This window comes from Thamnophis elegans, chromosome Z (genome assembly GCF_009769535.1).
Source record: "Thamnophis elegans isolate rThaEle1 chromosome Z, rThaEle1.pri, whole genome shotgun sequence".
Lineage (NCBI taxonomy): Eukaryota > Metazoa > Chordata > Lepidosauria > Squamata > Colubridae > Thamnophis > Thamnophis elegans.
Window position 1 is genome coordinate 63,127,914 of NC_045558.1, and position 13,982 is coordinate 63,141,895.

The window sequence follows — 13,982 nt, forward strand, 5'->3', positions numbered from 1 at the left end:
TCAGAAGCGACATTATACAGGCGCTTGTCTGAGGTATTGGGGAGGGGACCTGTACCTGGTGATGCCCATTGATTCTGGACAACGTCTATGAAGAGTCTGGGCAAGGGAATCATCTCCTTTTCTACTGTAGGCTGGGTGAAGAGAGGATCAGTGGTGTCATTCTTGTCTGCCTCCGTACCCTGAGCCGTCTTGGGAGAAGGAATGCCCGCCTTAAAAAGGAGAGATCGAAAGACAGCAGGTTTAAATAAAAAGACAAAAGGAGGTGGGCTGGGAGGAAAACCTTCATCATCTGAGAGATATGAATCTCTTGCAGGGCATTCCTCTTCCCCAAAAACCGACGGTTGACTGGAAGTCCCGGGTAGCTCATGCGAAGATGAAGCTGAGAGATCGCCATCCCTGTGCCTGGAGCTAGAGGAAGAAGCAGACCTGCGAGAAGTAGAACGGTTAGAAGACCTGTATTTAAGACCAGCCACTATGCCGCATTCGATGGCCTCAGAGATCATATCAGCCATGCCCAGTGAGTAAGAGGGTAGAGGGGATCCTCATCAGGGATAATGCTCCTGCCACAATCCGAATCATCCCTACTGTTGGCCAAATCGTCTGTGCCCCTGGCATCCTCCCGAGGCCACAGGGGAGAGGTCATCCTCCGAATCTGAAAATAAGTCAGGAGGGGGACTGGTGTGAACAAGCCTCTGGGCCTGGAATTCGCAAGATTCATTGTGCTTGGTCTTGGCCCTGGCCTTCTTTGTAGGGACCTGAGAGGCCCTGCCATCCTCCCAAGGATTATCTACGCCCCCGATTAGGCCTGGGGTTCCTGGAAAGGGGCTCAGTAGGGTTATCTTCAGGAGCAGGCCTGTGCCTGTGGGCCCCACATGAAGGGGATAGGTGGTGGGAGCGGGGGCCAAGGAGACTGGAGGCAGTTGAGGCTCAGGATTAGGAGAGGCCATAACCTGTACTCATGGCTTTTGAAGAAACTTAAAATGGCTGCCAGATGATTTTCACGCCCAAACAAGATGGCCATGAGGCTGCAGAGCCTATGGGCCAGCGCCACGAGGTAGCCGAGGCTGCGAAGTGCACGTGGGTGTCTGACTCCATGTGGCAAGCCTGCGGAGCCAAGGGCGAAGCCAAGGGTGGTCCAGCAGCAGCGGGGAGAAACAGTGACAAGGTGTGGCGGCAGCAGCAGTGCTTCCCAGTGGCGGCGGCTTTTGGAGGCTCCCTGTGGCATTTGATGGTTTCTGGCAGCGGCAGTCAGCGGCACTGGAGGCAAGGAAGAGCCAGGAACGGCAGCAGAAGTAGCAGCACTAAGTGGAGCCTCCAACGGCTGTTGCAAAACTGTGCTGTTAGCCAGGGAGCCTCAGAAGCCCATAGGCAAATTCGGAGGCAAAGCCTCGAAGAATCCCTGGCAATGTCTCTCCAGCCACCCAGGGGCTATTGAGAGTCCTGTCTCCAAAAGTTCAGTAGGAGCTTATTCTCTGTTTTCAATTTAGATGAAATTTTGTTCTTTGAGTAAAAGCCAATTAAATCCAATTAGAATAGTCAATTATTAAATACTAGTTAAGGAGAAAGCAATTAGCACAGCCAGTTCCAATCGAACTGAGTGTAAAAAAGTGGGAGCATGCTCCTCAGAGGCAATGACATCACTTTGGTAGACTCAGTTCTATTGGTTACTGACTAGGTTAACCCATGCATGACCGCTGTCTCCACCAACTTTGGAGAAATACAGCTATGAACTGTGAACCAATAAAATGAAAAAACTAAAATCAAAATAGTACTAGAAGCCCATTATTATTTATAGCATATAGTATAAACAATATATCCAATATAATTGTATGATATATTAATTATAATATCAGATACTTTATAATTTAGAATATTTATTCTACCTATGTGTCACTCCTTTTCTGAGGGGTATTACTTTTGAACATAAAAATGAAAATAAAAGATGATAAAAATTAAGTACATTTATCATTAAAATTCAGAGTGAAATTACAAAGGATATGGGTGAAAAGGATCTATACCATATGACATAATTACTCATATATGACTTTATATTAAGGAATCACATTGATGCATTTATTAGATCACATAAAATGTCTTTACTTTGGGTCATTTGACATTCTGTCCACTTACTATAGTCTTTATATCACAGTTTTTCACATCAGAAGGCTCCATTAACATACAACATAATTTAACTTGTATATAATACTGAGAAATTGTTGTAATGTTTCAAAACATTCTCTAAATAAAGAGTAGCCACATAAAATCACAGTTATTTTGTTTTAGTTAAATTTACACAAGACAGATATGTAGTAATGTAAAATCATTTCCTCCAATTGAAATTATATATATTGGACATGATTCAACAACCCTAAATAATAGTTTTGGCAATGCATTTCCCTGGTATATGCCCTTAAAATTCTAAGGTTTAAAAAGGAAATTTAAGCAAATGATGATGATTCGTCTATACTCATATTTATATTAATCTTCATTTTATGTATTTCTCATGTGTTTCTCATATTTATATATTTAAATGTTTTCACTATGACCCATTATTTTTTATGAAATATCATATGCTAAAATATTAGTAAATAAACACCACAATCAGGTTAGTTTTCCAAGACAAAAGCACCACAAAACACACAATCCTGGCCTACCATCCACCTCTGGATATGTCCCCATTTTCTATCATAAGAACACTGCAAAAGCTACAAAAAGGTAGAAAATCTGATTTTTAAAGGGTAATACTTTAGTAACAATAGATGCTATCTTCCATAATTCTGCTTACAAAATACAGGTTATTTTGCAATACTGTCTAGAAAAGTAGAATTCCATTAGCAATTTAAAGAATATTTAAATTCAATACTGCAATTCTGCAAAGATAAAACTGACCAGAAGTTCCAGTACCAACACACTAGTAATAATGAAACCATTGTTAAAACTACCACAAATCCTCAAGTATTATCCCAGATTCTGAATACATACTGCACAAAGTACAATAAATTACTTTTATAATATGGAAATGGTATTCTAAATCCTGAGGGGTAACCCATACTCTGCATGATTCCCAGCAACTACTTGCGCAGATTGTCTGTTTTGCTTTATTTCTCCAGCACAAAGTGCTTCCTTCTGTAGTATAGCAATCTTATGGCTGTTATAGTAACTTAGAATTATTGTACTATAAGCATTCTCTTTGTCCTCATCTACCATACAACAGGGTTGCCATGTATATGTCTATTCACAAACAAACAAATACACAGGCATTCACTTACTAATATACTGTATATGGCACCTTATATAACATACACTGAAAACATTGCACATCTCTGCTGCAGAATAATATATTCAATATACTATAAATATATCTATTAAGATAATTCTTGAGATCCAACTCATCACTTAATGGACATTTGAACTACAACATGTCCCCAAAAACCTACATATGACCTTGTTCTGAAGTTAGGGCTGCTGTAGCATCTCCATGATCATTCACCCTTACTTCTGACCAGAAGGATGCTGCACTACCCTCCTGCCTCTCCCATCCCATTCAACCCCACTGGGACCCCACAACACTTGGGCCTGCTCTCCATGCCTCCTGAAAACAGCTGCTATTTTCAGCATGCCAACAATTCCTTGCAAAAATGGCAGCTGCTTTCATGCTTTCTGCCCTGATCAGTTGGCTGTCAGGAGACTGCAGATCTCTTCTAGCTCTTGCTAGACTTTAAGCTAGCTGCTCACATGCAAAAGCAGCAGCTTCAGGAGGAATGTCACAAACCCTTTTTCTTGCTTAACCACCTCCCTATGTTCAAAAAAGAAAACAGAAAAAAAGTTGGCAGAACTTGTTATTCTTTATCTCCCATTCCCATCTCCCATTCCCACCCCCCATTAGGCACTTAAATTAAACTCTCTGTCATTTCTCTTCAATCTCTAGTCTATCCCTTTTAATCACCCCATTTGCAAAATTTTTCTGCATGCCTGAAAACATGATGACAAAATCTGTATGTTACTTACCTTGATGAATGACAGCCAGGTTGAGGAACAGAAGAAAGGAAGTAAGCAAGCAAAGAAAATATTTTTGCAGCTTGTTCGCATTGAGGGGCTGAAGAAAAAGTTCAGCTCAAAAACTTTAGCCAGCTACATCACAACACATGGAACAAATGGCCGGTCATAGCAGAAGCTGGGTTCTTGCAAAACTTTTTACTGTTTATCTGACTTCCGTTAGAATAATCCTAGCTAGGTCCTAAAGGAAATCAAACAAATAGCAAAAAGCTTGGAAACCTTATTTGGAAAGCTTTTTGCTGTTTGTCTGACTCCCTTTTGGGACCCAGCCTTTGCTGCAGCTGGCCGTTTGCAGTCTCCCAATGGCCAGTTAATCAGGACATAGGCCCAATCAAAAAGCGTGGTATATCAGTCACACCATAGGCTTGTTTAGAAGCCTCTCTGGCATTTTAACTTGATGCTGGACCCTAATCTAGTTGGGATCTTTTACCCAATTGCCTGTTTTGGGCTATGCAAAGCTTTTTGCTGCCTTGTTTATTGGCCCAGGCCTCCCAGGGCTTCCCGCAGTCATGACGCATGCCATACTTTATTTAACGATCTATGTGTTTCTTTAACAAGGGCATCAGGGAGATTAGCTGATGGGAGTTGACAAGTGAGGCTGTCTCACTTACTGACCATTCTCATTTGCAAAGGCAGGCTTCATTATATCCTTAGATTAAGGAATATCTGTAGTAATAATATTTTCTTTTAAAAGCTTTCTACATTGCTTTACAAGAAAAATGAATTCTATTATATGTATACTCTAATAAATTTAAGATAGTAATAATATTTCCTTCTGGTAGTACATACCTCTTTTTGTTGGCGTTCCAATTCCCTCATGCGTATATCCCTTGCTTCCGCTCGGGCTGCACGTTTGGCTGCAAGGCGTGCTTCTGCCTGTTATATTGAAAATACAGATGCAATTTAAAAAATCTAGCATCAAAAGTTAGGAATCAACTTTTCCACAATTACTTTAGGACTTCAGAAAAAAAAGTTAATATTAAAAGGGAATGATGGAGGAAGACAAGAAGGGTTAATGAAAAATCTGTGTACTTAAAATAATACAAAACAAATATCTAACTTTCAATAATAGGCTTGAGTTTTGTGGTAAAGATAGATAATGATAGCATTAAGAAATCTCAAATTGAAAGACAAAAAGGACAAGTATAAAAAGTGGAAAGAGGAACACATAACTAAGGCAGAATACCAGCAAATAGCCCGAGCCTGCAAACATGAAGTAATGAAAGCTAAGGCTCCAAGTGAACTAAGACTTGCGACAAAAGTCAAAAAGAACAAGAAAAAAGTCAATGAAATGATTGGTCCACTAGTGGGAGAAAGTGGCAAGAAGGTCACAAACAACAGAGAGAATGCAGAACTATTTAACTCATTTTTTGCAAGAGAAAAAACAGTCCAGCCTATCAAAACCAGTACCGTAAAAAACAGGTTAGAAACACACGTTAAAATAGACAAAAAATTGGTAAGTGAGCACCTGTCCACCCTAGACACTGGGACCAGATGGTTTACACCCCAAGGTGCTGAAGGTACTGGCAGATGTGATTTCAGAAACACTGAACTATATCTTCCAAAGATCCTGGAGCACTAGAGGACTGGAAAAGAGCTGATGTTGTTCCCATTTTCAAAAAAGGGGGAAAAAATCCAGGAAACTACAGACCTATCAGCCTGACTTCAATACTGGAAAAGATTCTGGAAAAGATTATCAAGCAATGAATCACTGAACATCTAGAGGCAAACAAAGTCATAACCAAAAGCCAACATGGGTTTGTCAAAAATAGATTATGCCAATCTTATTGCATTCTTGATAAAATTTACTTGAATTTCAGTAAGGCATTTGACAAAGTAGACCACAATTTACTTGATAAGGTAGAAAAATGTGGATTAGACACCACCATCACCAGATGGATTTGTAACTGGCTGACCAATCATATTCAACAAGTAGTCATCAACAGAACTGCATCCACATGGAAGGATGTATGCACTGGAGTACCCCAAAACTGTTTTAGGCCACTTATTTAGATGAGGAGATAGATGGGGAACTCATTAAATTTGCAGATAACACCAAGCGGTCAAGAATAGGAAAACACTCCAGAAGATAGGCTTAAGATTCAGAAAGATTTTGAAATACGCTATCTAACAAAATGAAATTTAACGGTGAAAAAAGCAAGGTTCTACATTTAGGCAAAAAAAAAGCAAATGCACAAGTACAATATAGATGGTCTCTAGTTCAATAGTAGTAACTATGAGAGAGAGGGAGTCCTAGTAGACAATCACTTAAATATGACCCAGCAATGTGCTATATCTGCCCAAAAAACCAACACAGTTCTAGGGTGCATTAACAGAGGGATAGAATCAAGATCATGTGAAGTGTTAATACCACTTTATAATGCCTTGGTAAGGCCACACTTGGAATACTACATCCAGTTTAGGTCATCACAATGCAAAAAAGATGTTGAGACTGTAGAAAGAGTGTAGAGAAGAGCAACAAAGATGATTAGGGGACTGGAGGTTAAAACATATAAAGAACGTTTGCTGAAATTGGGTATGTCTAGTTCATGGGTTGTCAACCTGGTCCCTACCGCCCACTAGTGGGGGTTTCGGGATTCCAGGTGGGCGGTAGGGACTTCGGAGGTTAAAACCTCCTTTTGAACGAGTGGGCAGGCGTGAGCACACACATCAATAAACCAACGTGCACGTGCACGCAAACAAGCAAACACATGGGAAGAGGAAGGGGAGGAGTGGAAACTGATAGCAAGGACAGGCAGAAGCGGAGCAGAGCAGTTGCAAAATAGGAGAAAGAAAAGTTATAGGCAGGAGAGAATTGTTGTTGGCTAATAATAATAAGTGGGCTAACTAGCTCAGCCTTAGTTTTGTACATTGCCCTAAGGAAGGTAAAAAAAAAAGAGATAAAAAGGAAAAGATTAAAAAAATTAACAAAAAAAGGGAAGAAAAATAGAGAAAAGGGGATAAAATAAAGGAGGAGAGTAAGCAGTGTTTAGTCTGGCTCATAAATTAAGTTTTGTTATAAAATAAAAGAAAGAAATAAGTAAAGAAAGGAGAAAATAAAAAAGGGAAAAAGAGATCCTTGATATAGTGAAATACTATAAGAAAGGTAAAGAAGAAGAAGGCAGGAAAATGAATTTTTTTTGATGGTGACACTTAATAAAAATTGGCACCTAATACAGCATTGTTTTTGGTGTTTGTAATAAAAGGGAAAAGAGGAGGGGGAAAAGCACTGCATGGAGTGCAGATCAAAACGTAAGAGTAAAAGTAGTTGTTAAATTGTGAAACAAATTTAGAACCCATGTCTGAAAAAAAGAAATATGCTATTTACCAGAGTATCTGAAGATGGGTTTTATTGAATCTGTTACAAATAAACAGCTTCCAATGTGTTTACTGTGCCACAAGACATTATCTAATGAAGCAATGAAGCCAAGTCGAGGGCGAGAAGATCTTGCTACAAAGCATTCGCAAGATAAAGATAAGCCCATTGAATATTTTCAAGAAATCTATAAAATATTTCAAAATCGTTCAACAATAGCTGCATCATTTCAAAAACAACATGCAAAAAATGAGGATGGATTAACTGCAGTTTATTGTACATCACATTTAATTGCAAAAAGTGGTAAAAGTCATAATAATGGAGAAACTTTGATAATACCCTCTATCAAATAGCAATAGCAATAGCAGTAGACTTATATACCGCTTCATAGGCCTTTCAGGCCTCTCTAAGCGGTTTACAGAGAGTCAGCATATTGCCCCCAACAATCTGGGTCCTCATTTTACCCACCTCGGAAGGATGGAAGGCTGAGTCAACCCTGAGCCGGTGGGATTTGAACCGCTGACCTGCTGATCTAGCAGTAGCCTGCAGTGCTGCATTTAACCACAGTAATGCATCAGGATATAACTGAAGTTTTAAAAACATTGCCCCTTAGTGATAACACAGTAAAGAGACGCATTGACGAAATGGTGACTAATGTTGAAAATAAACTAATAGGTATTCTCCAAAATTCTTCATTTTCCATACAATTGGATGAGTCTGTCATTGCAGATAATAATGCTCTACTGATGACATATGTACAGTACCTTGATGAAAACAATACATTGCAAGAAGAAATGCTATTCACTGTCAATCTGATTACAGATACAAAAGGATTATCAATATTTAATGCTGTGAAATCATACTTTGCAAAAAATAATATACCCTTGAACAATATTGTTGCATGTGCTACTGATGGAGCACCATCAATGGTAGGCCAGTATCATGGGTTTGTTGCTTACTTGAAGGAAGAAGTGCCAAATGTTTTGTGTATTCATTGTGTTGTGCACAGACAACATATTGTAGGAAAACATTTAAGTACAAGTCTCCATTCATCATTAAGTATAATAATTAAAGCTGTAAATAAGATCAAATCTAATGCCAAGTGTGATATAATGTTTCGACAACTGTGCCAGGACAATAACGAGCAGTTTATTAGGTTACTTTTACACACAGAAGTTCGATGGCTCTCAAAGGGTACATCCTTGTCTCGTTTTATTGCATTATTTGATAGTGTCGTACAGTTTTTTGAAAGTGATAATGAGGCTGGTCTCTATGAACAGTTAAAAACCATACTTAAACACATGCGCAACCGAGATGAGGAGCCGAGGCTGCAGGGGCGGGGACATGCCCCACACACAACACACTCACTTACCATACCTACCGGTACAGCTGATGGGCAGGCAAAAAGAGTACCCACCACAAAAAGCAGCCGGCCAGCAAGGGGCCTCGCGCCCCATTACCTACAGCACAAAAAGGGCCCACCGCAAAAAGTGACCAGCCAGCAAGGGGCCTCACGTCCCCTTCCGCGCAAAAAGAACACTTGCCACTACCCCCAATGGTAACGGCTGCCTGGCTGCTTACCTTCCCTGCCATCTCTTTAGCAAGGGGTGGAAGATAGGGGGGAGAAGCGAGGCGCGCATTCTAGCGGTAGTGGAGACTGGCAGCTCCATTGTGTTCCTCGCCGTTTCATTCAGGGAAGCAACAGAGGTGTTTTTACAAGTTGCTTCCCTGGATGAGGAACGTGGCAGACTTGCCAGTCTCCACTACTGCTAGGATGCGCGCCTCGCTTCTCCCCCCCCCCACCTTCCACCCCTCACTAAAGAGACAGCAAGGGAAGGTAAGCATCCAGGCAGCCATTACCTTCCCCGCCATCTCTTTAGTGAGGGGTGGATGTTGGGGGGGGGGAGAAGCAAGGCGCACATCCTAGTGGTACGGGGGAACCTCGTAAGTTGAACAAGTCTCAGTACTGTTAGGATACACACTTCAGTTTTCCCCCACCCCGTCTGCCATCTCTTACTAAAGGGATGGCGGGGAAGGGCCAGGCAGCAGTTACCATTGGGGCAGAGTGGGAGGGCCGCGAGACATGCATCTTACTTTTCCAGCTCTGTCACATTCCTCGCCATTGTGTCCAGGGGAAGCCCCTGGTAAAAAAAACCAATTCTTCATTTTCCATACAATTGGATGAGTCTGTCATTGCAGATAATAATGCTCTACTGATGACATATGTACAGTACCTTGATGAAAACAATACATTGCAAGAAGAAATGCTATTCACTGTCAATCTGATTACAGATACAAAAGGATTATCAATATTTAATGCTGTGAAATCATACTTTGCAAAAAATAATATACCCTTGAACAATATTGTTGCATGTGCTACTGATGGAGCACCATCAATGGTAGGCCAGTATCATGGGTTTGTTGCTTACTTGAAGGAAGAAGTGCCAAATGTTTTGTGTATTCATTGTGTTGTGCACAGACAACATATTGTAGGAAAACATTTAAGTACAAGTCTCCATTCATCATTAAGTATAATAATTAAAGCTGTAAATAAGATCAAATCTAATGCCAAGTGTGATATAATGTTTCGACAACTGTGCCAGGACAATAACGAGCAGTTTATTAGGTTACTTTTACACACAGAAGTTCGATGGCTCTCAAAGGGTACATCCTTGTCTCGTTTTATTGCATTATTTGATAGTGTCGTACAGTTTTTTGAAAGTGATAATGAGGCTGGTCTCTATGAACAGTTAAAAACCATAAAGAATGATGCCTTTTATTTAGCAGACATTTTCAAGAGATTTAATGAAATTAATTTGCAGCTTTAAGAAGCCAATATAACTCTTATAAGTTGCAAAAATATTGGGTCATTATTTATCGAAAAGCTTGATCTTCTCTGTCATAATATTTTAAAGAGAGAATTTCATCAGTTTCCTGAATTGTCCTCTATAAACAATGATGTAACTCCGGGGGATATTGAAAGGTTCAGTAGCCACCTCAATGAACTCAAATTGGATATGGAAAACAATTTCAAGATATTTTAAACTTAAAGGTGCATGACTGGATGATAAATCATTTTACAGCAAATGTTGCTGAGGTTGATATAACTTGTCAAGAAGAACTATTAGAACATAAATATGACTAAGAGAGTAAATGTAATTTTGGCAGTGGTGGATACCAAAAACTGTGGCAAAATAAAAAAAAAAGCCTGCATTATATCCAAATATGTGGAAAATGATGTTCAATTTATTGATACCTTTCCCTACCACATATCTTGTAGAATCAGGCTTTAGTGCTGTTAATCATATTATGAGCAAACAGAGAAACCGTCTGAATATCATCAAAAGAGGAGACCTTTGTTTGTTCCTTACGAAAATTGAACCAGATATCAAATATTAATTAAAAATTTTTTTTTTATTTTTTTGTTACATAAACAACACATGCCCACAACAGTGGGGAAAAAAATCAAAACACAAAAAAGACAAAAAACAAACAAGGCAGAGGAAAAAAACAAAAAAAACAAAAAAACAAAACAAAAAGACAAGAAGTATATGTTATAAAAAAGTATATCAGCTGGTTACAACATGTTTTTGTGCATTTCTTCCATTAATTCATATTAATTCAAATATCTTAACTCAAATGTTTACCATATTAACATCATCATACCTCCATTTTTAGTTGACTACAGTTGTTTAAACATCCTTCATCCTTAACTATGCCAAAGATTTAATCTATAACCTCATATCCTGTTTTAGCTAAACATCCATAATATTTAATACCAAAAATTCCATCCTCCATGTATATAGTTTATTATCATTCTCCTTTCTTTAAGTAATTATATCGTATATCATAGCATTTTCCCCATATTAGTTAAGATTTAACTGTATATAGTTTTATTTTATTTTTAATAGTAATAATTATTGTGATTAATAACCTTTATATATGGTCCAAAAATATTTCTAACCTTCCCTTCTCATATCCAATTATTATTTATCATATCAACTCCGCATTATATACATTACTATCATTATCAATTATTATTCAACTATATCTATTACAAATGAATTTAATTAGGTTTAGCTAGTTTTGAGATGTATTCTTCCATCTATCAGCCTGTGTCTCTCCAGTAACAAAACCTCCTTAATCCTGTTGCCATTCGTGGGTCGAGTTCTCCAAACGTCTTTATGAGCAAGTCCATACAAAAAAATCTTTGCACCTTTTGTTTTTGCAGATATCAAATATTTAGTCTCGCAGCATCAGCCTCAAAGATTTCATTAATCACTAGTAAAGCTAATTTCAATTTACTTTATTATTTTCTAATTAAACTTTATAAAGTTAAAAACATTATAAACATGAATAAAGTAGAAATAAAAAGATAAATGTACGTACATTTCTTTTTTAAAAAAACACCCTCCTTTCTAAAAATATTACGCACTTGCACAAAAACTGGTGGGCGGTAAGGAAATTTTTCCATCAAGAAAGATCCATTAGTGGGCGGTAGGTAGAAAAAGGTTGACTACCACTAGTCTAGTTTAATGAAAAGAAGGACTAGGTGTGACATGACAACAGTGTTCTGATATCTCAGGGGTTGCCACAAAGAAGAGGGAGTCAATCTATTCACCAAAGCAAGTGAGGGCAGGACAAGAAGCAATGGATAGGAACTCATCAAGGACAGAAGCAACATAGAACTAAGAAGAAATTTCCTGACAGTTAGAACAATTAAACAGTGGAACAACTTGCCTCCAGAAGCTGTGAATTCTCCAACATTGGAAGTTTTAAAGAAGAGACTGGACAACCATTTGTCTGAAGTGATATAAGATTTCCTGCCTATTCTATTCTATTCTATTCTACTCTATTGACATTTTATTGTATGCTGATGACACCTACCGTATTTTTTTGGAGTGGAAGACGCTCTGGAGTATAAGTCATACCTTAGTTTTTGGGGAGGAAAATAATAATAAGAAAAATTCTGCCTCTGCCTACCAGCATCCATTGTATTTGCTTCCTGACTTGGGACACATGTTAACAAGGCCAGCCAATGAATAGGCAACTAAGTCAGCCAATGAGGGCTATTTGGACTCTGAAACAGTATTTGCCATGTGAGCAACAATGAGACAGCCTTGCTTAGCTGAGAACTAGTTGAAAGTGAAACTCCTTGTGTTTTGCTTGTATTTATTGCTACCACAGAAAACCTGCTTTTTGTATTGTATTGTATATTATTATTATTTTGAATCCTGCTTATTTCTGTGTGCTTTCTGAATGTGATTGCTGCTGCAAACTCTGACCAACCAGGTCAGCTTCAGCATTTATTGCAGTCTGATTCAGCACAACTGACTACCAGAATACCCCCAATCAGCTGTTCCAGGCTATAGGGATTGCCACAATCATTGCTGCCTCCATGCCTCATGTTTTTGGCCTCTGGTGGGGTGGGGGTAGATTTGGTATATAAGACGCACACAAATTTCCACCCTCTTTTTTTGGAGGGGGAGGTGCATCTTATACTCTGAAAAATAAGTTAATTCTATAGTTTCACTCTTGGTGACCCAAGTGATGCTGTGGCTTCCCTTTCACAGTGTCAAGAGGTTGTGAGGACTTAGATGGGGGACAATAAACTTTGACTGAACTCTTGTAATACCAAATGGTTTGGGGAATCTGAGACCTTGTCATATTTGGGTGGGGCGGCACTGCCCTAGAAAGACCCAATCCACAACTTGGGAATTTTCCTGGACTCACTTCTGTTTGAGGAACAGGTAGCAGTAGCGACTAGGACAGTCTTTGCACAACCGTGTTGTGCACCAGTTGCGGCCTTTCCTGGATCAGGATTCCCTCTGCATAGTTGTTCAGTCCCTAGTCATCTTGTGACTGCACTACTGTAATGCACTCTACATGGAGCTACTCTTGAAAAGTATCCAGAAGCTATAGCTGGTGCAGAGTGCAGCAGTGTGGAAAATTTTGGCCCCCACAAGAATAGCTCCTGTAACACCATTGCTCCGTGAGCTGCAGTCTGCTTCCGGGTACAATTCAAGGTATTTATCAACTATGAAATGGATCAGGCCTGCCACAGCCATCTTTCTGTTTCCAGGGGGGAGGAGTATCTGGAATCTCAGACCAGACAATAATAACAGACCAACCCATGAGAACCAAGGACATCTCAACAGGTGCTGACACTATGGGGAGTTGCCAAGGAGATGTCATGACACCTAATTGGACAATGTGACCTGTGACCATGAGGGAGAGAATTATCTATTTTTTAATTATATTGAAACTGCAGGAAATGTTTAGAGCTGGTTTCATTTTCTTCCATGCCAAAATGATATACAGGTGATAAAGTAGGTGTTTGAGAAAGCTGGACGTCTCAATAGCACTGAATTGGTTGAGTTTGCTAGTTAAAACCTTGACAGCACTGGTGATCACCTTTAAAGCTCTTTATGGCATGGATCCAAGTTACTTGAGTGGCCATCTCACCCCACTGGGATTGGCCCATACCACTCATGCCAGCAGAAGAGCCATGCTGCAGGTTCTGTCAGCCCCATTATTCCAGCTGGTGGGGTCCAGGAGGAGGGCCTTCTCTACTTTTGCTCCTGCCCTCTGGAACATCTTGCCCAATGTG

The 13,982-nt window shown here is 39.4% G+C and overlaps 1 protein-coding gene across 18 annotated transcripts in view; it reads right to left on the bottom strand.

Moving 5' to 3' along the window:
• The window catches only part of LRRFIP2 (LRR binding FLII interacting protein 2), a 173,614-nt gene that overhangs the window by 103,594 nt on the left and 56,038 nt on the right, over nucleotides 1-13,982 (bottom strand). For all 18 annotated transcript variants that reach the window (XM_032234651.1, XM_032234649.1, XM_032234647.1 and 15 more), the window contains exon 3: nucleotides 4,846-4,932. In XM_032234651.1, coding sequence (XP_032090542.1) covers nucleotides 4,846-4,932 — 87 coding nt within the window. The remainder of the gene's footprint in view (nucleotides 1-4,845; nucleotides 4,933-13,982) is intronic.